We start from the raw sequence: 24969 nt of genomic DNA on the forward strand, positions 1-24969 counted from the left end.
TAATAACTGTGATAGCCATTGCGAGGTATGAGACGGGATTTGGTGATTACATTGCATGACAATATGATCCTCAGCATTATCTCTTGATAATCTGAAGAATAACCACGAAAGCTTAACGCAACATAACAAGCAGAGCACATATATCAAAAAACCTCCTATCCCATGATATCGAAGAAGAGGCAAAGTCCCCCAACACAAGACCAAGACGCAAAAAACCGCTCCGTTCCTTTTCATCAGGGACATCTGACTACCTACACACTTCCACAAGATTAGAATAAACTTTACCCACATCCTCGCCACCGACGATATGTTTTTTTTTTCTCCCTCGCAGTCCTTCTCAACACGACGATAGAGTTTCTCCTTGCCATCCAACCCGCCACCGCACCCATTTCCAAAATAACATGAACCCCAACCTCTTATCATAAAACTCTATACTTATCCTCCCCTTATCTCCACGCATACCATACCAATCCACATTCTCCCTCTCCCACCCACCGCTCTCGTTCCCCTCATAACTCATAGCTCACAACCCCATAAACCCTAATCCCACAACGCCACGCACCCCCTATCAAAGACTATTCCCCGCCCATCCTCTCGCTTTCCAAAATCCAGCTAGTCCGCGAACGCACTACCCAACCACCCCAGCCACACCGCTCCAAACCTTATTTTAAGCACCACCAACCCCCGAGGAACCATTCCATTCCAAAACCCCCCCCAAAAAGCGCCAACGCCAAAATAAACAGAGTTTACTAACCTCCGAGCGTCATAGTCTGTCGATCTGCCGTATTATATGCAGCTTGTGTACCCCTGTAGATGCATCGAGAATTAAGGTTGAATTAGGGTTGGATTAGGGTTGGATTAGGGTACCTGCGGCTTGGGCGTGGCTGGTAACGTAATCGATGTAACCTTATCGTATTCGTATTGGGTGTGTGTATGGGATTTTATATATGGGATGGGATTTTGTATATCGTATTTATTGTATGTACGCGATGTATGTCTGATATGACGAAATCGACTGCGTTTTTGGCGGTGGCGAATTGGTAGGCAGATGAATGAGTGTCTTATTCGTCTTTTTTCTTTTTTTCTCTCGAGGAAATGAATGCTTGGATTTGTTGGATGGGTTTTGTGTGGCGATGTTGAGGAGGGAATGTTGTGAATACATTCCGATTACATAGAGGGCAAAGTTGGAAGACTGAGATGAGAGATGTGTGAGGATCTCAAAATGGTATGAGAGATATTGATATGTGATACGGTTGAGCTTGCTATGCATTGCACGGCATGATTGATAGATTATGGACCTTTACATTGTGGTATGCTGATTTTTAACTACGGAAGAGGGGAGAGACGGTCAATAGATGAGAAGGCACAGGCTATGTAGGTTTGCAGATACTCGTCTAGATAACACAATGAAGGTGGACACAAAGCTATCATGGCAATTCAAAACGTAGCCATAATTTCGAAAGCTGCGAGGTATTCACGAATGATCTAGCATGGGCTTTGATAGAAGATCTGATATCAAGAGCGATGATGTTTCTACTGAAAACTCCTAACATCTATATTGCATATCCCAACCCATCAGATGAGTACTCGAGTTTCTCTATATTTTGATGGCACAACTTGAGGGGTTACAACCACTGTCTATTCTCAATCATCTTGTTGCATATCTTATGTTCGTGGTTGAGTGTCCTACAAATTGCCTGGAGCAGGTGCTAGCTACAAAGGGTGCGTGATATTAGCAGACAGTACAAAAACAAAGAGACAGTTTCGTGGTATCAGATTTGAATTTTTGGTGTGCTAAATTTAGATATTGAAAAGTTGGATGTATATATCAGTTCTCTGTGGTATTAGGCGATTATTTTTGAGCAGTAGAGGTCATTAACTTTGTGTATCTTGAAATACGTAACCGGCAAGAACAATGCTTGGAACAGGAATTGTACTTGGCGACCTAGGATATGACACAATGTGTAGCTGTATCAGGCAAGTAAAAAGGTATCAATATTTCAGTCCGGGGAGGAGGAAGAGATGATGTGTCTTGTGGCCGTTTTCTTCACATCTTTTTTTAGATCTTGAAGTACATCCGAGGTGTAAGTTTTAAGCATAAATCAATTCAGCTATATGTTGTTGGGCGGCCATACTTTTGAGTCATGGCACTACTGCTTGACGTTTACGTTTATGATAAATGTTCTTTCTCTGAAACTGTCATTTTAGATTTCTTTTTATCAGACGTCTTCCATTGGCGTCCCAGCTCTAGAGATTAAGTCTCCCAAGATGTGCTTGTCATCGGATATTTTTACTGCCAATGTCGACATGTCAGCAACAAGGGAAAACGGCATCAACGGCCCCAGTGATTTGTAAAGATAACGAGGCGCAGTCCCTTTCCAATGACACAGAAAAGTATGTCGATCACTGTTGAATTAGCCCAGTCGCAGGTTTGTTTCAGAATACCTAAAACGCTTCTCCACACTTTTCATTCGTCCATTTCCTGCGAGGAGAGGCAAATTTAACCACAAGCTTAAAATTTATCGCACAGACGTGAGGTTAAAGATCACTAGATCGTTTCGTAACACATCAAAGATGGATAATTTTCCGAATTTGAGGCTCCTTTACACACTCTAAGCTTGTCTCAGTATTGGATAGCTCCCAAAAAGTCTCGGCTTTTAGATACTGGATTGGCCGGATATAGATTTCATGACGGTAAAGCAACTCCCGCATGAAGTCTGACATCAGATATTCTGAAATTCGGTTCCGTAGACTCCAGTTATGCTTGAACAGATGAAAATTCGATTTGGAATAGGAGGAAGAAAGCTTGAAAGTCTGATGCGAACTGTCTGATGCTGACGCTAGGACTTCCAGGGCTGGTCATCTTCCATTTTCAAGTATGCATATATAACACACAATCCCGACGTTTTCTATAGTTTGCCTCTTAATGCTACTTTTCACAAACTAATAACCAATCACTTGCCAACAAATAAAACATCATGTACTTCACTCAGCTCTCCGCAATTGCTTTGATGGCAGCCAGTCTCGTCGCTGGTGGTAAGTTTTGTGGATCTGAATTATAGGAATCGCCAGCTAACAAACTCCAAGTTCCAACACAAGCACCCAGTGCTGCAGATGCAAAGGTTCATACCGTTGTGGTTGGTTCAACCAACACTTCTCTTCTTCTATTCACGCCACAAGAAATCACCGCGAAGCCTGGTGACACGGTGGAATTCCAATTCCACGAAAGGAACCACACTGTCACACAATCCGCCTTTGATTCACCATGTCAGCCAATGGCCAATGCAATTAATAGTGGCTTCGTTCCAGTAGCGGCAAATCAAAGCATGATCACGACTTTCACTATGACTGTCAATAGTACAGATCCGATGTTCATGTATTGTGCGCAAGGAAAGCATTGTCAAGCAGGAATGGTATTGACAATCAATGCATCGTAAGAAACTCCTATCTCATGAGCATTGCTCCACATAGAATGTGACTGATTTATTATTTAGGAATGGAACCCAAAACTTCGGGACATACAAAGCGGCAGCAGCCAAAGCAGCCAGCAATGTTCCAGCTGCCGCAATGGGCGGCGGTGTCATGGGACAAATTGCGGCCGATAAAGCTACAACAGTTCCTCTGCGACGAATTTGAGGAGGAAAAGACCGTGAGGCAGGTTCCTTGTTTGAATGCGTAATGTTAATTGTTTATTCGGGTTTGAGATGAGCTCTCAGCTCTCCCATCGGTGGTTCTGGTAACCACGTGTCATATTTCGTTTACAATACCCATGGTTTATTTCATCTTCTCTTTAGCTTTGTCTCTTTGCTGTGTGCTGTCCGTTGATCATGTCTGGAAGTAAAGGCTTGTGGTTCTAGAGGTGGATATGTATATTAGTTCGCAGCTCACGCTTGAGTCTGTAATAAATGTTCTCGGGGGTATTGGCATTTACCAGAATTCCGGAGTTAAGAAATATACAGGAGGTTATTTAGTAGAAATTTTCAACAAATGTACATATATATTCATGCAATAAACCATGTATAACGGGTTGCAGTTTCAAATTGAAATCCACACTGATCGAGAAAGAGGTAGCTGCTCTGATTAGTCATTGCCCAATGCCAAGACTTCTACCTCCTTCCGAAATGTCGTTTGACGTGTGAGGTATTCCACTGTAATGCTCGTTTTTGCAGGAAACATGCATCTACATATCAAAAAGAACGAAAGACCAATAAGTCTGTTTTGAGGAAGCTGCGAAAATGATTTGGAAATAATCAAAATATACCATCGAAACGAAAGGCTAAAACACGACCACCAACGAAATGTTCATCCACTCGGGCCGCTCCGCCCCATTACCAAAACCCAAAGCCAATGTAGTGATTAAAAAGCATCCTAATATATACAATCATTCCAGCATTCACCTACCCCCCTTCAAATCTCTCTCCTAAATCTCCTTGTCCCGGCAGCCGTCTCCGAAGCTGGACTGGGCACTCTCTCCCCATTTTCATCCCACCCACTCGGTTCACTCCCCAACACAAACTCCATCTTTCCTCCCTCTTCAAAAATATCACTCCACACCACCCAATTCTTATCCCAATCGACACCATTAACCTTCAGACTCTGCACATAGTAATTAGAATCCCCATTTCCGTCACCACCTGTACTGGTTATGGTAAGTGTTTTGCGATTGCTAGCTGAAGATCCGTTGGGGCTTAAATCTATAGTTATGGATTCGAACCAGGGGGATGTGATTAGGAAGTTCGGAGTCGCGGTGATGGGATAGAGACCGAGCATATTCCAAATGAGCCACGTTTGCATGGCTCCTGCGTCAGAATTGCCGGGAAGACCAGCCGGAGAGAGGTTGTAGGTTTTGGCTACTTTTCGAGATTGGTAGGTTGAGCGAGATTGGTTATTGATGAAGTTGTAGAGGTATGGGACATTGAATGTGCTGCGTTTTGTTAGTTGCTTGCTTTAGTGTTTTTGTTTCGAATGTTATAGAACGCGAGATACGTACACTTCATTTGTGCCATCAAAGATGATACCCCCTGGGTTGTTAGGATTCGCTCCAACGGTAAACATCGTATCCAATCTCTTGTAAAATGTAGCGTCTCCTCCCATATATTCAATAATAGTATTCATATCATGAATATCGCCAAAAGAATAATGCCATGAACTGCCCTCATAAAATGGGTCACCCCAGTATCCATTATTGTTTAACGGATCCACAGCAACAAAGGGCGTTGAAGAGCCTGCTGCTGTACGAGGGACCACAAACCCTGAGTATCCGATAGAGGTTAAATTGGGATTCCAGTGATTTCTCCAATTTCGTGAGCGAGCTAGATATTTGGCTGCATCTTCTGTGTTTCCCAATCCCTTGGCTACCTGATAAAGCGAAAAATCATTGTATGCATAATCTACTGCTCGAGAACCGGCACGACTATACGTCGGAGTAATATAGCCATATTGTTTCCAATCGGGTAAAGCACCTCTTCCTTCCTTTGTTGATGAGTCCGGGGCCATTGGATCAGGTGGAACGGTGTTGTTAGGTTGGACTTCGGCATCTTTCACCATGGCTGCGTAGCCATCATCCCAATTGATCTGACCTCTTACACCCTTCACATAAGCATCGGCAAGAACATTGTCTGCATTGGAACCGCCTTGAGTTCGACCATTATAATTCGAAGAGCGAGCATCTGGCATGTAGCCATCAAAACGCCAGATATCAATCAAGGAACGTATATATTCTTCATAAGCAGTGGGTTGGAGAACGTGGAATAAAGCTGTACCACAACGGAACAAATCCCAAAGAGTGAATATGTCTTGATAATATGGTTCGGTGGAAGTCCATCCTGGATTTTCTCCTGTTTGGTTTGTTGGAAGAAGACTCATGAAATACATAGACGTATATAGCAATCCAAGGTTGGTCGCATTGGTAGAAGTAGTTGTGATTCTTGATAAGACTTCATCATTCCAAACGGATTTGGTGTCGGAAACCGCATTTGAAAATGTAGTATCATCTGGGATCTCATTGTTGACATTCTGGCACGCCTTTTCCTTGGAAATCCAAGAAATCCCAACTCGTGATGCAACAACAGTTGTGTTGAATGTATAGAGCCCGCCAACAGCAGTGTTCAAATCAGCCGAAGTGGCTGATTTACTGGGCTGGATGACACTACCAGCACCAGTATTGGCGTAGACATTCGATGCAGAAGGTGTTACGTTAAAATAGCCACCTTAATCAATTAGTATATATCAGATATCTTACGATAAAAATTAGACTTACATGAATATATCGTCCAGTCAGGAGATCTATTCCATCCATTGTTGTAAACACCAGATGCCTCATAATGGCCATCTGAGAATATTTGAAAACTTCCTCCATCATATGCTTGACCCAATCCTTGACCTCTGAAAGATGGCACCACATGGCTGACATCAATTAGAATATTGTTCCCGGTGCTAGTGGGAGGAAACGTGTATTGGTATAGTCCGGCGTGCGATGTAGCGGCAAGCTCGACAACAATATTATCACTCGTTTGAGCCCGGTAGTAGCCCACGGAGCCTTGGTCAGGAACTGCTCTGCCGACAGTTATACTTGACAAAGGATCGGTGATTGTTCCCACCAAAGGTAATTGGGCAACCGTTCCATACTTTGGTGCACCTCCAGTACCTTGCTCATGCATCATACTAAAGCCTGAGAAGTTTCCATTAGGAAGATAGCCAGAGTATGAGTCGGTACCCTGAACGAGTAGGTCGGGACCAAGCTTGACCATACCCCAAGGTCGAGCAACACCGGGAAAATCGTTTCCTCCATTTTGTGTTCCAGTACTTAGGTAGTTAGAGACTGTTTGCATCGAAAGAGTCTTGTGCACTTACAACACATTCACATATTGTGAATAATCGGGTTGGGCTTGGACAATGTCCAATATGAGAAAGAAAAATATCAAAACTAAATTCATCATTTGGTGACGCGCTACGAATAGCTTGAAGAGAAGGAGAAAAGACTTTGTGGTTACCTGAAGAGGTTTTATAAGAACTCCACAACCATAGTGTACATGGTTCTGAGAATGGGATGTTGTGCAGGTTGTTTAAAGAAGGCCACTTGGAAGGCTATGTTTAATGTTGAGCGCATGGATAAACCAGAAATATGAGACTGCATGCTCTCTTGGAGGGGGGTATATAGCAATTAATGATGCAGTACGACCTAAGACTTCTATAGAATACGTAACTTGTGAATGGCAAAAGACAGGAAGGTGATTGGAAGTAATGTTACTCTACCAGTGTGCAACTAGTATATGCTGTAGAAGCAACACGCCAATTTTCTTCTATATTTGGCATAGACTAAATTCGAAGCCATCGAACAAGGCATGTTTTAGGGTGCCGATCATATACTCTACCCAATGACATCGTCACTTGATTGTCCATAGTACGGTGAATCATTTTTAGATGGTCTTAGTATCAAGAACATCGACAACACTCGATAGTAAATGTGAACCTCGACATCTACCACCTGGCCACACGTGCGAAAGACGCGAGACTTCATTGTAGTATTGGCGATTGTTCTCCTGATGTCTCGATCCAGTTAAATACCAGGATAATTATGGGTCGTGGGGTTAATCGGATAACGTCTCTCTTTCCGATGCAACACTATCCAACCACGGCAACGAAAAGGACCTCATGGCAGTCTTGAAGATTTCACAGGTGAAAACATTGTTTAAGGAACACTGCAGAGACATGCATCAAATACTTGGTAGAATTCGGACCCGATCGAAGCATCAACTATGATTTCCAAATCTCAAGTCGTAACGAGATGGTAAGAGGAAAACATGTTTGTGACTTCCAGTTGACCTTTTCTCGAGAGTTTTGGCGGGCGGCTATGTCAAATTAGTGTTGTCCGCTTAAAGCCACCTTTGAGGCGAATTTAGCGCCGTGAGACTATCTTCTTGGGCGTTTAACCTTTATACAGAGCCACAAGCCACAGGTACGAATATCTCCGAAGGTGAGTACTTGTGATGCTGTGTACTTTGTCCATTCCTCGAAACCACCGCTGCTCAACTCGTCCCGGTGTAAGAGCACGGTTTTTCTTCGTATCTAATGAAGTTGTAATTTTATATTCTTTCCGCCCATTGTCCCCTTTGGAAGCAATCTAGCCCTGCGGCGGCAACAGATGAAATTAACGACGTCATTGCTACCCACAATGTACTGCACCTGTTCGTTGCCGATTGCCGAAAGATTGTAGGTTCTGGAAGCTTTGATAGTGAAAGCAAATTGAGATCGCCAAATCCTTTCGCGAGCCAACCCCATATCGAGGTATACATCGCGTTTAAGGTCGTTAGGATTGCAAGATGGTCCACTTTCGTTTGTCTTGTCATGATTTGAAGGAGCATATTAGGAAATCTCAATTTCTATGAACTCGAAACATGGGATGCACCTATCAATATTGCTGCCTGGTAAGAATCATCATATTATCCCGGGACAACTCGCTACATTTCTTTCCCAGCTTGTTTTGCTCGGTCTGTTTTCTTACATGTGTCATTTCCAATCAAGATTGACCATAGAAAAGTACCTGTCGTATTAGACTCAAGCTAGATTTCGTCCTCGTCATTCGCGCAGCTAGTGGATATCCCTGATTTGGGTAATGAGATAAATGGCATCTTCGCGTTAGAAGGGTGGTATTAATCAGATAATTATCTATTAGGAACAAATATTTCCAATAAACAAATGCAGATATTGTGATTCTATCTTTTCTTTATAGTTCCTCAATAATGTATGAACAAGCTTTAAGGGGATTTTTATGCAACGTGTATGCTTCAAACCATTCTAGTAGAAACTAAAATGAAAGTATGAACACAAATGATTGAATTGAGATGTTTCAAATTTATGAAATCGCAATAATGGCGGTGAAAAATATGGCATCTCAATGATTGTTTTGCCGCAGCCAAGTATCTCTCCTTCTTGCATCTCGAATCGGCGTGTCTCTTCCAGTATGGAATTCTACCTCATCGTAACCAGGAATTCTAATACCCAACCCACCTTTGTGAGCATCGCTACTAGCGTTACTACTAGCCTCTCCAGCATCATTCTCTTCCTTCAGCACCACTTTATCCCCCGAATCATCTCTAACTAAAGTCCTGAATTTCCCCTCGACTTTATTCTTCAACTCATCGAAACCACCACTCTCAACTATCTCTCCCTCTTCCATCACCACGACTCGTCCCGCTATCTTCATCATTTCAGCCGTATGACTAACAACCAGCGTGGCCATTCCTTCTCTCTTCTTCAACTTCTGCACAGTCTCTCTTATCACCTCTGCACTACCACCATCTAATCCACTCGTCGCTTCATCTAATATCAATAAAGTTGGTTTTCTGACCAGTGCTCTTGATATCACAATTCTCTGGGCCTGTCCTCCCGATAACTCTTGTCCTCCATCTCCTACCATAGTATCATAACCTTGTGGAAGCGATGTGATAAATTCATGGATCCCAGCATCTTTTGCTGATGCAATAGCAGATGGAAGACTAGCACAAGGAGAAGATTCTGGGAGACCATAAATGATGTTATGGAGAATGGTAGCTGGAAATAGAATCGGTATTTGTGGAACGAGTGAGAGAGAAGCCCGGAGAGACGGAATGTGACAGTTACTTATGGAGACGCGATTGAATGTCAACGGTGGAGGTGTTGAAGTATCTGGCGGATAGAGACCAATGAGCAGAGCAGCTATTGTAGATTTTCCGGAGCCGGAGGGTCCGACAAGTGCAGTTGTTGAGTTAGGAATCAGGGAAAGAGAAAAGGATGATATCGTTCGTTTTTCAGGACGAGTAGGGTATGTGAATGAAAGACGGTTGAATTTGATTGGAAAGATTGTCGAAAGCCGTTCGGTTCCTTTATTTTCGTGGGAGGAAGATGAATCGAGATTGGCTAATGCAAGCATATGCGTAGCTGTAACGCGAGAAGAGTTGATTTGTGGTATCATGGCCAGCATATTCGTACTATTAGAAATACCAAATAATAGAAGATTGACAGTCTGTAGTGCAGTCGCGATACTGATCTCTCTCTTGGTAATGAGAACCGTGGCATAATAAAAGATAGTTGCAGTGATGAAGAATGACATCGCATCTGTCAATCCCCACAGCAATCCCGAGTAGTTTGCTCGTATTAGTCCAACTTTATAAAGTTCTTCTGTAGCTTTGGTGTGTTTTGTCTCAAAGTAAGTTTCCAGAGTAAAAGCCCGAACCACTTTGATGTTGGAGAACGTCTCTGAAAATATGCCAGTGGTCATTTCAGAGGCGTAGTTGCACTTGTTTTCCCATTTTCCACTCACGCGATTGAACGTTTTGGTGACAGCGTATATAACTGGCCCAGTTGCCATCGAGACTAATGTCAGTTTCCATGTATTCACGAAAGCCCAAATGATTGATATCAATAGCATAAAAAATGCTGTGAATACAATACCAGCAAAGCGGCCAACGAGATTACGCATTTCCTCAGAGTTCCTATCCAAAACTTCGTTCAACCGGCTAGGTGAATTCCTGGATTCCTCAAACCATGACTTCGGTTGTGCGAGAATCTTCTTTAGTGCTTCTACACGCAGAGCACTAACCCAAGCTTGTCCAGCACGTTCCAAAGCATAATGCGAAAAGAAACAAGATATGCCATCAATGATGGCGATTCCGAGTAAGACAAGTGACCATTTTAAAGCATTCGAGTTGCGGTTCTCCTTTTGGTAAAAAGTGTCAAGAAGTTTGGTATATATTATAGCAAAAGCTGGGGTTGATACTGCCACAATAAATGCTGCGGCAAATGCAACCGAAAGGATTGTGCGTTCCTTCTTGTTCAGCATGGGCCAAACAGTCTTTAAGATCTTAGTTAAAGTATCGGGTTTGAGATGACCCGTTTCGTTCTTCTCTTCAGAATCGCCCGCATTATCAGCAGAGTCATCTGAGTGTTCCAACAAAGAATCCATAGGCGCGACTTTAGAGTCTCGATTCTTTTCGATTGATACCAAGCTGAGAGGGCTTTGAATCAGAGGTTTTCTATCAAAGCTTGGCTTGTCTGAGGGATGTTCTGGGATCGATTGGAATCCTGCGTCTTGATACCTTGGTGGCCTGATAGGATGTATAGACTGCCTACTAGCCGACTCTTGGAACTTCTGAAACTGTGAGGTAGGTCTTTGCAAATCATCAAACCTTGAACGTGAACTGTCAATTCCAGATGTCCAAATGTTATCTGATTGTAGGTCATTGGCATAAGCTATTGAAGCATATCCAAGAGATAATCGTCTGTTTGATATATCCAAGGACCTACGATTTGCTGCATTTGGACCATAGATTGTAGACTTGGTAGAGAAACGAGGTTTCAATTCTTGAACAAAGTCTTCAAAGCTTCCAGTTAATGGTGTTCCAGGGTCCGAGTTTCTTCTGATGTTGGACAAGTCTGTCGACTGTTCAACGGGCAATCCCGGGAGTTGCGAAAATGTAGCGAAAGTACCGTTTGCTTTCGCAGAAAGCTTCCTACGATATCCTTCCTGGACAACCTTACTCTGATCCATAACGTAAACGTAGTCATCATCCAATATCTGGGAAATATCATGAGTCACAATAATTGTCGTTTTTCCTTTCCTCCATTCTCGAATATTATCCATGATTTTGAGTCGGTTGGTCAGATCAAGAGCACTAGTTCCTTCGTCAAGAATCAAGATTGGTGCATCTCGTAATCTAGCTCGTGCCAATGCAACACGTTGTTTTTGTCCACCACTCAGTTGTCTCTCCTTAGAGCCAATCATAGTATCAAGTCCATCAGGAAGATCGGCAATTACTTGTTCTAGATTGGCTGTAGAACAGGCGTCTATGATATCAGCTTCATTTTTTATTCCTTCCTTGCCAAATTCTATGTTTTTCCTAACCGTCTCGTTGAATACCACACTCTGCTGCAGTACGAGAGTGATGTTGCGTCTCAGCCAATCGGTATCGAGATCCTGTATACGTTGGCCATCTATCAAGATACTTCCCTCCTGTGGCTCGTAAAATTTGAGCAACAAGTTTCCCAATGTACTCTTTCCAGAACCACTTTTACCAACTACAAAAGTAGTCTCGCCAGCAGGAAAGAAGAATGTTGTTTTTATAAGAGCATTGTGCTGTCGATTGGAAGGATATCCAAATGTAACCTGATCATGATTAGTCTTGATGGTTTATCGTGGCCATCTCTACTTACATTATTGACTTCTATATCACCGTTGCAGGTTTTAGGTACCATTAACCCTTCTGGGTGTTTTGCAACTCCTCCTCTATCCACTTGGTTCATGATAGACTTGAGAGTCGCTCCAGCGGACATTCCTTTTGCTAAGACAAGCCATTGTGGTAAAACGACTTCTATAGCCATCATCCCAGTCAAACAAGCATAGAAAGTTGTAAGAACCTTTCCGGCATCTAGTCCATGATCGACTAACGTGAGACCATACCCAAAGCCTTGAACAAAGATGGCCACCATGACAAATTTGGTAATCCCAAATTGAAATGCATTTGACCTGGCTTGGATCATGTAATGAACTGTTGATTTTTTGATTACTAAGAAGTATTGCCAAACTTCCTGGTCCTGTCCGTTGAATGCTTTGACAGTATCGATGGCTGTAATGGCTGTATTTGTAAATTTCGAAGCTTGCGATAGCTCTCTTTTCTGGGCTTCGATGGCTGGGCCCATGTTTCTAGAAATTAGATAAAGTATTCCACCGGCAATTGGAAATGTCGCTATAATGACAAGAGTCAGATTCCAAGAGTAAAAGAAGGCAGTCCCAAGAGCTGCACATGCGCTAGCAGTCTCAAACAGGAGAAACCCAAGAGGCTGGGATGTGGATAATTGGAGCTCTCGAATTTGTCTATTGTTCAATCAGTATGTTTTCATTTCGACCATAAATGGATTCCACACACGTTTCAATTCGAATTAATAATGATCCAATGCCATCTCTACGCAGATCAAACCATTCCAAATCCTTCTCCAACATGCCGGCAAACATTTTCTCGCGCACGCTTCTAGCCTGGAGCTCTCCAAATACCATCCACGAACACAGAAACAAGCCTTCGAACAACCATACTGCGCCCCCAAGAACAGTTATAGCTATGCACCATTTCGAGACATGTTGTAAGGTCTCTTGTGCGGTGAGAACACCGGACCCAAAATTTGTAAGAGTACCAAAGATATTTCCGTAAAATATTGCCGATATAGGTTTTAGAACGCCGCTAATGATTGCAAATACTATACATGGAACTATGGTAGATATGTGCTTTTTTGTTGTGAATGTGAATAGGGATTTGAAAGATGATTTGATTTCTTCATCGGCGTGGTAGTCATTGATATTTCGCAATTCGATGGACGAATTCTGATCATCATCTGGCAATCGGATGCGTGAGGTAGAAGTAGAATGACTGTATTTTTTGTGACTCTTCGAGCCTTTGCTTTTCAATATTGTCATTGAAACAGATTTTGCGTGCGACAAATGGTGTCGAAAATCTCAGAGAAATTCGTGCAGCATGGACAGAAGACATCAAGCAACATTGCAACTAGCATGATCCCAAGTCATGCAATTGTAATCAGACCAACATTATTTCGGGTCGAGGATCAATTCTGGTGCTTCCCCTTAGTATTGTTGTTTAAGCGAAGCGTGAAGAACAATACGAAGATTATTGAAAAAGATAACCTTTGAGAAAAACATTGTTCTAGAAGTATCTACTTATTATTTTCTGGAAGTCTAGGAGACTAGAGATCTAGGCATCGTATGTTAACAAATGTATCCATGATACCAACCATGACAATGACGTAGCAGCAGCTCGCAATATAGACAAATATGAAGAAATCTGAATTCCCAAAGCCTTGCTCTAGAAGCATTGAGTTTTTCTCAGAACAAAGCGACAATGGAACTTCAAAAACATGGAAGGTTGTTGCAATAGGGTATCATTGCTGAGAATTTCAGATCGTTCTAAATTGTTTGAAGATTCTCGAACATGCAGTCAATTGAGTTTTTGACTATCAGAGTCATTTTTCAAAAGACTTGAACAATGATTGAGGTGATCTTCCAGGATCGAATCTTGTTAGTGCATCTCATTTTACGTCGGAGGATTGATACTCGCCATTGCCAGTATAAGCGACAGACGTGCAGTGATATAACCGGCATAGAGTGTGTAGTGAGCCTCAGAGTTCTAGGAAATTATCTCTCGAACTCAGTTCGAGCATCTTTGCCTTAACCTTCTCCTTTTATTACATTTGTCCCAGACTCAGAGAAGTCTTTGCCAAGTCTTTCCTTTCTACGCATATCAATGGCATATATAGCTGATGCGACCCTTTGGTTTGTTCGAGGCTTCAGAATTAAATAAGAGAAACAGCATCTGGGCGAATGATTTTGACGCTACGCGGAGATACTACTGTTTTCGACTCTGCTTTCTTTGCCGCACTTCCTTGGATAATCATTACAGATTCGATGAAGATGTATTTCCGGATCCACTACTCGAAGGAAACACAATCCTTTGTGGCCACCTCGAGCTAATGCTGTGTGGAATTCGAAGGGGACTAGGACCACTTTTGCGCTAGACTATTTGATGAACTCTGATTAGTCGTAGGTCTTTTGACTTGATTGCCTGCAACCCAGAAGTTTTAATCCCCGGCTTGAGATTGAAATTTGTAGTTACAAAAATCGGCCTGGGCGTTACGTTCGAAAGCGAATCGTTACTATTCTCCGGGGCGTATATTGATGCATTCTGAGCTGTAAAGTGTGTTTCTGGTCAGAGGTTGATGATGTTGGCGATGTTGGCGAGATTGGCTGCAATGCAAGGGTTTGAGAGCGTTGGTGAAGGTCACGAGATCAATTGGCAACCGAGGCTTAATACACGCACATGCACATCATGCACACTTCAGCTATCAATTTGATCCTTATCTCCTCGTACCAATACCTGGTACTTACCATCGAATCTTATGATATGACTTGGATTCCAAGTGTCAAGTTACCTCCATACGATCTCCCAATCCTGTTCCTTTACGAGGACGCCATCGCTCACTTTCTCAGATATGAGGAACATTCAGCTTGCGTGGAACTCACACTTTGATATATCAAACCGACGTGAGGAATCTACGTGCTAGTAAAGATTACATGGATTGCAGTACATTCATTTCAGTATCCTATCAACTCAATTCTATTACGCTAGAGTTATGCACATGTACAAATACATTGCAGGAATGAGTTCTTCATATTTACCATTTTAGCCTAACAACCCCCCATTCTCGCAGATGGTGGGTGACTTTGCAAGAGATATTGGTATCAATCAACCATGTCCGAGTTGCGATACAGATATGTCAAGGAGTCACTACGGTTGCAGCCGGTCAGGGGGTTAAATCAACGACCTGCCAAATCTAACAGTCTATTATCAAGAACAGGTTCCCCGAGCTCCACTGGAATGAGACTCGAGCTTATCCATGAATGCTTAATCCCCCGCATTATCTATTGGACAGGCATTATCAATACAGCAGCAAGTTTGATTGACTTCCTAAGATTCAAGCGAAACTATAGGTTGTACAAAATCTTGTCAGGGGATACAATCGGGTGATGACACTGAAGAAGAAATTGATCAGCGAACCCCTCGTTACATTGAGGTACAAGCGATGCTATCATGGTTGAAAATTACCACGCGCGAGTACTTCATCGGTCCAAACTTCCGTTAGAATCTTCAATCAAATGTTTTTCTGCAAGGTCAAACGACGGCACGTGTAACAACGATGCTACTACACGAGCCACACCGATACGATTATTGTTTTTGGATGATATATTATCTACCTGCTATCATCCTTTTACTTATGTTTCTTTTCTTGCTACACTTTCGCTCCTTGGTTATTGATCATGTCGAGGTTTGAATATTCACAGGTCCCGGTGGACGAAAAACTGGAGAATGAACGACCAGAAACTCCTCGCAAAAGATCTCTAGCAAGTGCAGTCTTCTTGGCATTAGCTGGGGTTGTTTTGTTTACTGCATTTACTGCATTAGTTGTGGGACTTACAAAAATTGAAGACGTTCAGCCAAAACACAAGTCTTCTAATACCAATTCCGGATGGGCAAACAATCATGAACACGAAACTCGAGCAACGGGTGACCCATATCTCATTGGAGTCGGCAAGGCCGATATTACTGGGTAAGGCTTGAGCTCTTTTCCTACATCTTCCTGTTTTACTGATGACATTCAATAGTCCTGTTGTTGAAATAAACTTTATGGGCTATGCTAGTCTCCCACAAGTCGGAACAGGGTTGCGTCAACGAATTTACTCCCGAGCCTTTATTGTCGGTGATGTAAACACCCCTGCCAATAGATTTGTCTACCTAGTTCTCGACACAGCATCTGGGGACACTGCAATCAGGTATGGCATTCTTCAAGGATTAGCCGCTTTGGGGCCGGCATATGCAGTCTACGGGCAAAACAATATTGCCGTCACGGGAACACATCAACATTCCGGTCCCGGAGCATACTACAATTATCTTTTACCACAAGTCACTTCATTAGGTTTTGATAAGCAAAGCTACCAAGCAATTGTCGATGGCGCAGTTCTGTCAATCAAAAGAGCTCATGATTCGCTCACCACTGGATATCTAACCACCGGAGACACAAATATCACAGATGCAAATATCAATCGCAGTCTTTATGCATATCTTGCCAACCCTGCAGCGGAAAGGGCATTATATACGGACAATGTTGACAAGACTTTGTCCATGCTTCGATTCCAGCGGGCTTCAGATGGATTGAATATTGGTGTTTTGACATGGTTCAGTGTTCATGGCACTTCCATGTTGGAAAATAACACACACGTCACTGGTAAGTTATTCAAACACCCTTGGGGATTGAAAGATACGTCTACTGACTAAGCACTATAAATTCAGGTGACAACAAAGGAGTAGCAGCTTATCTTTTCGAGAAAGCAGCCTTAGCAGACCCTAAAGCGGCTCCAGGTTTCGTCGCCGGTTTCTCACAATCAAGCGTCGGAGACACCTCACCAAACGTTCTTGGCGCCTGGTGTGACGATGGTTCTGGCCAACAATGTACTCTGGAGAACAGTACTTGTGCCGGTATCTCCGAGACATGTCATGGAAGAGGCCCAGCTTTCCAAGCATTGGATTTGGGAACTCAGAGTTGTTATATCATTGGGCAGAGACAGTATAATGGAGCTCAAGCTCTTTATGTAAGTCTTCTCTTCCCTTCGTGAAGAGTGATTTAATCAAATTCTGATTTGTGTAGAACACGTTGGATTCAGTCGGTACTCCTATCGTGGGAGGGAGTGTCAAATCATTCCATTTCTTCCAAGATATGCAGTACTATGACTTTCCTCTCGCAAATGGATCGATTGTCCAAACATGTCCTGCAGCATTGGGATATTCGTTTGCAGCTGGTACAACCGATGGACCAGGTGCCTTTGACTTTGTACAAAATGATCCAGGTACACCCTCAAATCCTCTCTGGAGTCTGGTATCTGGTCTTCTCCGAGTGCCAACCGCTCAACAGGTATGCTCTCAGTCATGTGAACGTTGCTTATTCTAGATCCAGTATTAATTTTCTCTAGGTTGCTTGTCAATATCCCAAGCCTGTTCTCCTAGATGTAGGTGAGATGTCAAGCCCTTATGCTTGGACTCCCAATATCGGTACGTCATTCTTTCCTGAGCCTTCTGAAAATTTACCTCAAACCACTTTCTCACCCCCATCTTCCTCACATCATCAAACTTACCCTCCCCCGCTAATTCGCTCAAGTCGACGTGCAACTCCTTCGCGTCGGACAACTAATCATGATCATCTCCCCCTCCGAAGCAACCACCATGTCCGGACGACGCTGGAAATCCGCCATCTCGGCCGCAGCCGTATCATCCAAAATAACCAGCGCCACCCCCAAAGTAGTTCTCGGCGGTCCCGCAAACACGTACGCCCACTACCTCGCCACCCCCGAAGAATATTCCATTCAGCGCTACGAAGGCGCTTCGACTTTATTCGGCCAACATGAATTAGACGCTTACATCCATCTCACCACATCCGCCATCGGATATCTCTCCGCTACCAATAGCAGTCAGCCTGCCCCGGGACCCAGTCCACCAAACAATGTCAATTCGAGTTTAAGTTTCATAACCGGAGTAGCATATGATAGTGGATCATTTGGAAGCGTATCCGTACAACCAGCTGCATCTTACAAGATCGGATCTGTAGTAAACACAACATTTGTAGGCGCTAATCCTCGCAATAATTTAAGATTGGAAGGTACATTTACGGCGGTTGAACAATTGGGCTCGAATGGTAATTGGACAACGGTGAGAAATGATAATGATTGGTATTTGGTGTATACGTGGACGAGAGTTAATGGCTTGACGGGTACTAGTAGTGTGGTCGTGAGTTGGGAGACGGGAACTGGAGATGGAACGAAGGCGGGTACCTATAGGGTTAGGTATAACGGGGATTCAAAGAGTGTTTTGGGCAATATTAGTGCCTTCACGGCGGTCAGTAATAGTTTTACCTTGAGTTGAGAGTGGTTTAGAGGAAAGGCATAATGGGGCGAAGGGGGGGGTGTATGCGGATGAAATGTGAAATTTCATCGGTATGAGAAATGAGGAAATGAGCTTTTTACATTCAGTACTTTAAATCTATACTTCAACTATTTTATCATCATCCGAATCTGATGCAGGGTCTTCTGCATCTTGTGATGCCCAACTTCCGGCAATACCATTCGCCTGCGACGAGAATGGTTTTGGCGAGGATGAAGGTTTGTCAGATCTTCGGGCCAAAGTTTTCATGCCTGCATCCACTTTCTCCTCACCTTCCTCATCTCGCATCAAAACCTGTACTAGTCTCTCACAGGCTTCTCTCATTTCATCGTGATCAACCTTCAAGTGCAATTCCCTTATGATTGGGTAAACCTTGATCTCTCTCATAATATCTCTTCCTTCTCTTGTGGTTGTGAGTAACATCAATGTTTCCACATGTGTTTGCATGATAACGGGATCACTATCCCTCTCCTTATCTGGCGGTAATAGTTGTAGATCTGGTAGCATTGCCATAGTTTCCTCTTCATCGAATTCCTCATTTCCCATAATAGGTAGCAGTAGATATGGTAATATATTGATCTCATCCTCTGACAGGAATGAAGGATGTGATTCGATTTCGAACGCAACATTTTTTATCGTCGATGCAACTCCTTTTCGACGAATGTCTGATTTGTGTTCGGTGAAAACCGTCATTTTCGTGAGAGGTACAACCCCATCGTATTCTTGTTTTGTCAGGAAGTATTTTCTTCCTTCTTCGTGCTTGGCTAGATCTGCGAACAAATATGCGAGGTAGTCATAATCTGCATCTTTATTGTATGTTCCATCTGCACCCTTCACGAAAAGGTCCATTAGTTGATCGATCGCGCGATTATTCGAGGTTAATTCTTTCGGCGCAGGACGTTCGAGGGCTATGATATGCTTCAAGTCGTCCCATTTTGCAAGATTCGCGAGTAGCATAGCAATGAGATTTGCATTTGGTTCTGCGGGGTTCTGGGGACGAAGAACTATTAGATGCTGTCGGTTTAGAGACTAAGAAAGGAGATTAACGTACTGTCAACTTGTTGAATAAAGTATTGATGAACTCCTTGTCACTCGCAAGATATTCCAAAACTTCCTTGTCTGTCGACAGGTTTATGAGAATTGTCATTGCATCTTTGGCAATTTGCTATACAGGCATTAGTCGCGCCTCTACCAACGATCATGTTTGCGAGCTTTGAGTCGTACTTTGTAGTCGCGGACCAGTAGTTTTAAGTCCTTTACTGGCAGAAGCTCATTTGTTTTGAATATTGAAGGTTGCGATAAAGAATATGGAATCAAATTCTCGACGGCTGTTATGGCGCAAATCAGTCAAAGTTTGAACGGATGGTTCAAGTATCATAAACATACCGATCGTCCGCACTTGAGTGTTTCCATGCGATATAAAATCGACAAGCTTCAAAACTGGTTAGCATGATTTCAATGAATAGAATAGGAGCTGAGTTCTACCTCTTCTAATTCAGTCGGCATATTGATAATATTTCGAGTGTTTCCAGTGATGTCAATGACGAACTTCTTCAAAAATATTTTAGAGGGGCAAAATGCAAGCCTTCTTTTCTGCCGCTCTGTTGGGGTCACCGCTTTCTTATCCCGCCCCGCTAAGTTCGAATAATTTACTACCGGTGAGCTCTACATGGTATTTTATATTGTCTTCGTATGGTGTCAAATGAACCTATTGTATCATTTTCTACCTCCCACGATTTCTATTCAATTGTATATTTTCAATGCATGTTCTTGATACTGTCACCTAATCAAAGTTGTGTCAGATTTTTTTCGTCGTCATTGATTTATGATCTCCTCGCCGTCACAAGAACCTTGTGCCGAAGAACATATTTCGGCCATCAACAACGATTACTGAACAACTAATATACTATTTGCTTCGTCTCTCCTAGCCTTGCCCAGGATCCCAGCCCCCCTCAAGCACAATTGATACCTAGCAAAGTCTTATTTACATTCGTACAAGTCCACGTTGCAGTTTTCTTGCTCGGCGTTGTGACGTTGATATTCTGAGCCGAGATGTTTATGCAGGACTTCTCATTCGTTAGTCAAGAGTAATTGATAGGCGGGTCATGGTTTTTGAGAAAGGACTATATGATTTGTGACAAGAGGGATGTACTCACAGTAGCACTACTGCACACCAAAGTTCCGACCTTAGGGTCATGTTTTTTGCTTGCGACACCGACAAAGTTCTTGAATACTACATCTTGTATTGTCATTTTCGTCTGGTAGAACTGTTAGCTAGCTGTCTCGGACTTCTTGTGAGCGAAAAAGAGGATGATGGATGGATTACTCACAGGATAGGCGTTGCAATTTGCAGTAGTTTGCATATAGCAAGAAGTGAGCTCAATCGCGTCTACCATTTCTCAATTAGTAATGGAAATTGACCCAACTTCTAATAAGATGATGTGAAACCTACAATCAACACTAGAAACCGACATCTTGTCATATGTGATATTCCTCACCACGCCACTACCTCCACCTGCTCCATAAGGTAGACTTCCATCCGAATTTGGTACTGCGCCTGCCCAGACCTTGATCCTCGCTGCATCACTGGCATTACTTAATGTGTTGTTGTAGATGTAGACATCTTCAACGATATCAGTGACTCCAACGTATTGTCCTAAACTGCCAACGGATATGCCGTGAGAACCTGAGCATGCCAAATTCTGGACGATAATGGAACTGCTGTTGGGTTTGAAGGATACGCAGTCGTCGGTATTAAGGATGGTTGAGTTTTGGATTGTGATATGAGAAGAGAGGTAAGTGTCCCAGCCATCTTCGAACATTTGTTAGTCTCATGTGTAAACCAAAGATTAATGAAATTCGGCAAAGAGTAGGGGGGAACGCACCAGAATTCTTGACCGGGTTAGAGTTACTTGTTACTGCCGTCAAAGTCATCCCACTAATGAGTACATCCTGACTACCGGTGATAAGATTGAACCAATTTGGTGGACTCTTCATTTTCAACCCGCTCATACTTCCTCCCGTCACTCCATTCATAACAAACAATATCGGCCGCGCAAGAGTACTATCTTTTGCAAAAGCATCCCACCATGGTTGCCCATTGCCATCAATGGTTCCCCCTCCATACCAATTGATGTCATTTCCACTCCATTGCCAAAAGGAACTGCTGTTTTGGAAAACATACTTAAAGCTATTGGCTGTCCAATAGGTTATGTTAGAGGAGAATTGAATGGTACCTGAGATGTTGAAGTCGATGGATTGGAGAGATTTAATGTCTAGCGCGGTGGAAATCGTGTAGAGGGTTTCATTTAGTTGGACAACTCCGCCGTTGTTGCAGGATTTGATGGCGGCAAGTAAGGCGGGAGAATCATCGCGGCCAGAGCCCAGGGAGGAGACATGGCAAGTGCGGTTTCGGGGCGTAGAAAGTGCAGTAGTTGCCAAGTGTGCCTTGGCAGGTTGGATGGGAGCAACTATGATCTCTGGGCGTGAAAGGGATGAAGATGCGGTTTCAGCACAAGAAGAAAGATTAGGGAATGAGGAGAGCAAAAGAGCGGAGAGAACATTGTAGGAACGGGAATTGAGATGCATTTTTGCGTGTCTTCAATTTTCGCAGATATGAGAGGAAGACGAATGAAGTTCAACGAGAGAAGGAGAATGAGAGAAACCAGAGATATCTTTCATTGATCTCAAGTACCTACCTCTTAGACATACCCCGGGAGGGGAAAGTTATGCATTTCGGACTCCAACTCCACCGAGAGAGGAGTCACGATGTTCATGTTGGCCACTGCTGTAATATGGCCAAGTAGATCTACCACCTTTTTAACCTAAGCTCCATCCGAGAGGAGAAGTTAATTATATCAGCCTAGATTGAAGATTGCCAAAGCATACAGGCTAATATTGAAGGAAAACAGCTCTCGAAGCGCCACGCAAGGAACACGCTTCTCGATAACGAGACATGCTCTGTTATTTCACTTGAGAATCGAGGGTTTGCATTGGAACTCGACGAAATTCTCGGCGTCTCTAACATTGAAAGGAACAATGTCAAAAGGCTGGTAGAAATCCTGAGGAACTGTCTGCTCACCAACTGTTCGTTGTAAGATTGATGAAGCTTACAGACTTGAACCGTCACGGGAACTAATGCACGCTCCAGCCGTCAGTTCCTACGCTAGTTTGCGGTGGGGAGAATTATGATCCACCAATGATAATACTTTCCATTTTCCATTTTCCATTCAACATTCAATAACCTTACATGCGGCCGCATGCATGATACATTGGTACCAGAATGCAAGCACTTCAAATAAGAATGACTTTTTCTAAAAGTACATTCTCACGCCGCAAATTTGAGCCTCGTCGATGGTCTTGAACCTAGTCCCCCATACTTCAAGCTCATCATGACCAAACTTAATACTTACACCAACCCTATTCTCCCCGGAAGCCATCCCGACCCCTCCATCATCCGCTCCGGCGATAACTACTTCCTCATCACATCTTCCTTCGAATACTTTCCTGGGATACCCATATATCACAGCACTGATCTGATATCGTGGAGACTCATATCTCATGCCTTGACCCGTCGTTCCCAGCTTGATATTCGGACTCCCGAACCAGGAGGTGGAATATGGGCTCCGACTATCCGGGAGCATGGTGGCTGGTTCTATATCACAGCTGCGTGCTTTGATAGGTATAGACCACAGGAAGATCAGAGGGTTTGGCCGAGAGGATTTTATGTTAAGTGTAAAGCGGAAGATGTTTTCGGGGGCGAGTGGAGTGAACCAGTTTGGTTTGATGAAGTAGGATTTGATCAAGATGTAAGTGCTCATTTTGAGCTTAGATATTAGCTGCTGTCATTCAGATGAAAAGGAACAATGATTTGGATGCTAACAATCATGGAAGCTGTTTTTTGACGACGACGGAAAAGTCTACTTATCAACCACTAGACGCAAGCATGAGCGTACAATTGAAAAGCCTCTCAAAGATTTTGCCATCCACATCACCACTATTGATATTTCCACTGGGGTGTCTACATCTCCTCCCCAAGTAATTCGCTCCTCTCCATCGGGTATTGCAGAAGGATCTCATCTTTTCAAGCGTGGGAAGTTCTACTATCTATTTACTGCTGAAGGTGGCACCGAATCGGGACATTGTGAATGGGTATCGCGATCATCAACTGGACCCTTCGGACCATGGGAAATCATCGATGCTCCATTATGGAAAATCGGTACTGTAGGTGACGAAGTGGTTAATACAGGCCATATTGATATTGTTGAAGACCAAGAAGGAAATTGGTGGGCAGTCATGCTTGCATGTCGGCCTATAGTACTAGCTGACGGAGTCAAATCTTCTGTTTTTGGTAAGATCAGAAAATTAGCTGCCTACGGGTATATCAGCTAATTTGGAAATTCAGGAAGGGAGACCTTTCTCGTACCTATGACGTGGGAGAATGACTGGCCAGTTGTAAACGAAGGCAAGAAAATAACTCTTCAAGGGAAGGGTCCTGGACTATATCAAACACAACAACCCACCAAGTCGCGTGATGACTTTACGAGTCCAGAGTTGCAACTTGGTTGGTATCGAAAGAGTAGGCTCACCTTGTATGATCCTTAACACAGCACTCAAAAATTCAAACGCTCATGCCAATTGAACATGCTGATCATTGCTCTAGATACTCCCCAAAAACAAGACTTCGAAATAACTTCCAATCCATCTAGCTTACGTCTATTCGGAAGTCCATACACACTCGGTAGTCCAGCTTGCCCTACCGTGTTCTTCCGTAAACAAACATCTCGCATAGGGGTTTGGTCTACACGGCTCTCCTTCAATCCCACTTCTACCCACATGGAAGCAGGCACTGTAGTATACTGGAACCATTTAACTTACGCCCACATCGGAATCAAGGGCAGTCCCCAAGAATCTTGCAGACAGGTATTCAGTCATATCTTCATCAACGGTCAGGCCAAGAGACATAACATCGACGACCTAAAAACCAAAGGCGACGTAACACTATACATCTGGTGTACAAACGAAGGATACAAATTAGGCTTCAAACCAAGCGATGAACCCACCATAAAAGCCATAAAATGGATAGGCGAAACAATAGTCGAGGAGATAACGGCCGATCCCCCCATCGGTGCCGCGTTTACAGGAATGATGCTCGGAGTCTATGCGACTGGGAATGGGGATTCGGGCACTGTACCTGCGGATTTCAGCTTCGTGGAGTTTGACACTCTTTCGAAGCCCGAGTCTTCGATTCCTGGGGATCAATGAGCTCTTGACTATTTAATTGCTGATAATTAATGATATTAGAATTATAATGCAGAAATCAAGATTATCTCAAACATAAACTGAAATCCTCAACCGTTAGTAAATTTTGAGAATTTAGATGAGAATAAATAATCCAAATATCATTCATTACTCATATTTTATTTAGAAAGGCACCCATATG

General features: G+C 43.2%; 7 protein-coding genes across 7 annotated transcripts; 3 read left to right on the forward strand and 4 right to left on the reverse strand.

Annotated features, from left to right (window-relative positions):
• Window positions 1-2750: 2750 nt before the first annotated feature.
• On the forward strand, window positions 2751-4021 carry BCIN_01g07200 (hypothetical protein). Its single transcript, XM_001561111.2, has 3 exons — window positions 2751-3036; window positions 3088-3433; window positions 3495-4021. Exons 1-3 carry the CDS (start codon window positions 2979-2981, stop codon window positions 3634-3636), a joined length of 546 nt encoding a protein of 181 aa, XP_001561161.1. The 5' UTR covers window positions 2751-2978; the 3' UTR covers window positions 3637-4021.
• A 207-nt stretch (window positions 4022-4228) lies between these two features.
• BCIN_01g07210 (hypothetical protein) lies at window positions 4229-7141 on the reverse strand. Its single transcript, XM_001561110.2, has 4 exons — window positions 6853-7141; window positions 6260-6804; window positions 4991-6209; window positions 4229-4924 (listed from the first exon to the last, which is right to left on the reverse strand). Exons 1-4 carry the CDS (start codon window positions 6936-6938, stop codon window positions 4408-4410), a joined length of 2367 nt encoding a protein of 788 aa, XP_001561160.2. The 5' UTR covers window positions 6939-7141; the 3' UTR covers window positions 4229-4407.
• A 1605-nt stretch (window positions 7142-8746) lies between these two features.
• On the reverse strand, window positions 8747-13518 carry BCIN_01g07220 (hypothetical protein). The gene is made up of 3 exons (XM_024690671.1): window positions 12903-13518; window positions 12190-12850; window positions 8747-12142 (listed from the first exon to the last, which is right to left on the reverse strand). Exons 1-3 carry the CDS (start codon window positions 13442-13444, stop codon window positions 8894-8896), a joined length of 4452 nt encoding a protein of 1483 aa, XP_024546440.1. The 5' UTR covers window positions 13445-13518; the 3' UTR covers window positions 8747-8893.
• A 1399-nt stretch (window positions 13519-14917) lies between these two features.
• BCIN_01g07230 (hypothetical protein) lies at window positions 14918-18577 on the forward strand. The gene is made up of 6 exons (XM_001561106.2): window positions 14918-16146; window positions 16202-16821; window positions 16887-17185; window positions 17242-17505; window positions 17564-17642; window positions 17749-18577. Exons 1-6 carry the CDS (start codon window positions 15857-15859, stop codon window positions 18507-18509), a joined length of 2313 nt encoding a protein of 770 aa, XP_001561156.1. The 5' UTR covers window positions 14918-15856; the 3' UTR covers window positions 18510-18577.
• Window positions 18578-18590: 13 nt separating this feature from the next.
• On the reverse strand, window positions 18591-20066 carry Bchgh1. The gene is made up of 5 exons (XM_024690672.1): window positions 20013-20066; window positions 19914-19959; window positions 19752-19855; window positions 19579-19692; window positions 18591-19517 (listed from the first exon to the last, which is right to left on the reverse strand). Exons 1-5 carry the CDS (start codon window positions 20031-20033, stop codon window positions 18627-18629), a joined length of 1176 nt encoding a protein of 391 aa, XP_024546441.1. The 5' UTR covers window positions 20034-20066; the 3' UTR covers window positions 18591-18626.
• Window positions 20067-20197: 131 nt separating this feature from the next.
• Window positions 20198-22206, reverse strand: BCIN_01g07250 (hypothetical protein). Its single transcript, XM_001561105.2, has 5 exons — window positions 21413-22206; window positions 20980-21339; window positions 20858-20916; window positions 20684-20785; window positions 20198-20593 (listed from the first exon to the last, which is right to left on the reverse strand). The coding sequence occupies exons 1-5, from the start codon at window positions 22113-22115 to the stop codon at window positions 20480-20482; spliced, it is 1338 nt and encodes a 445-aa protein (XP_001561155.2). The 5' UTR covers window positions 22116-22206; the 3' UTR covers window positions 20198-20479.
• Window positions 22207-22670: 464 nt separating this feature from the next.
• On the forward strand, window positions 22671-24924 carry BCIN_01g07260 (hypothetical protein). Its single transcript, XM_001561104.2, has 4 exons — window positions 22671-23335; window positions 23421-23877; window positions 23932-24105; window positions 24190-24924. Exons 1-4 carry the CDS (start codon window positions 22919-22921, stop codon window positions 24789-24791), a joined length of 1650 nt encoding a protein of 549 aa, XP_001561154.1. The 5' UTR covers window positions 22671-22918; the 3' UTR covers window positions 24792-24924.
• Window positions 24925-24969: the final 45 nt, after the last annotated feature.

The sequence above is a fragment of the Botrytis cinerea genome, chromosome 1, assembly GCF_000143535.2.
Source record: "Botrytis cinerea B05.10 chromosome 1, complete sequence".
NCBI classification, from domain to species: domain Eukaryota; kingdom Fungi; phylum Ascomycota; class Leotiomycetes; order Helotiales; family Sclerotiniaceae; genus Botrytis; species Botrytis cinerea.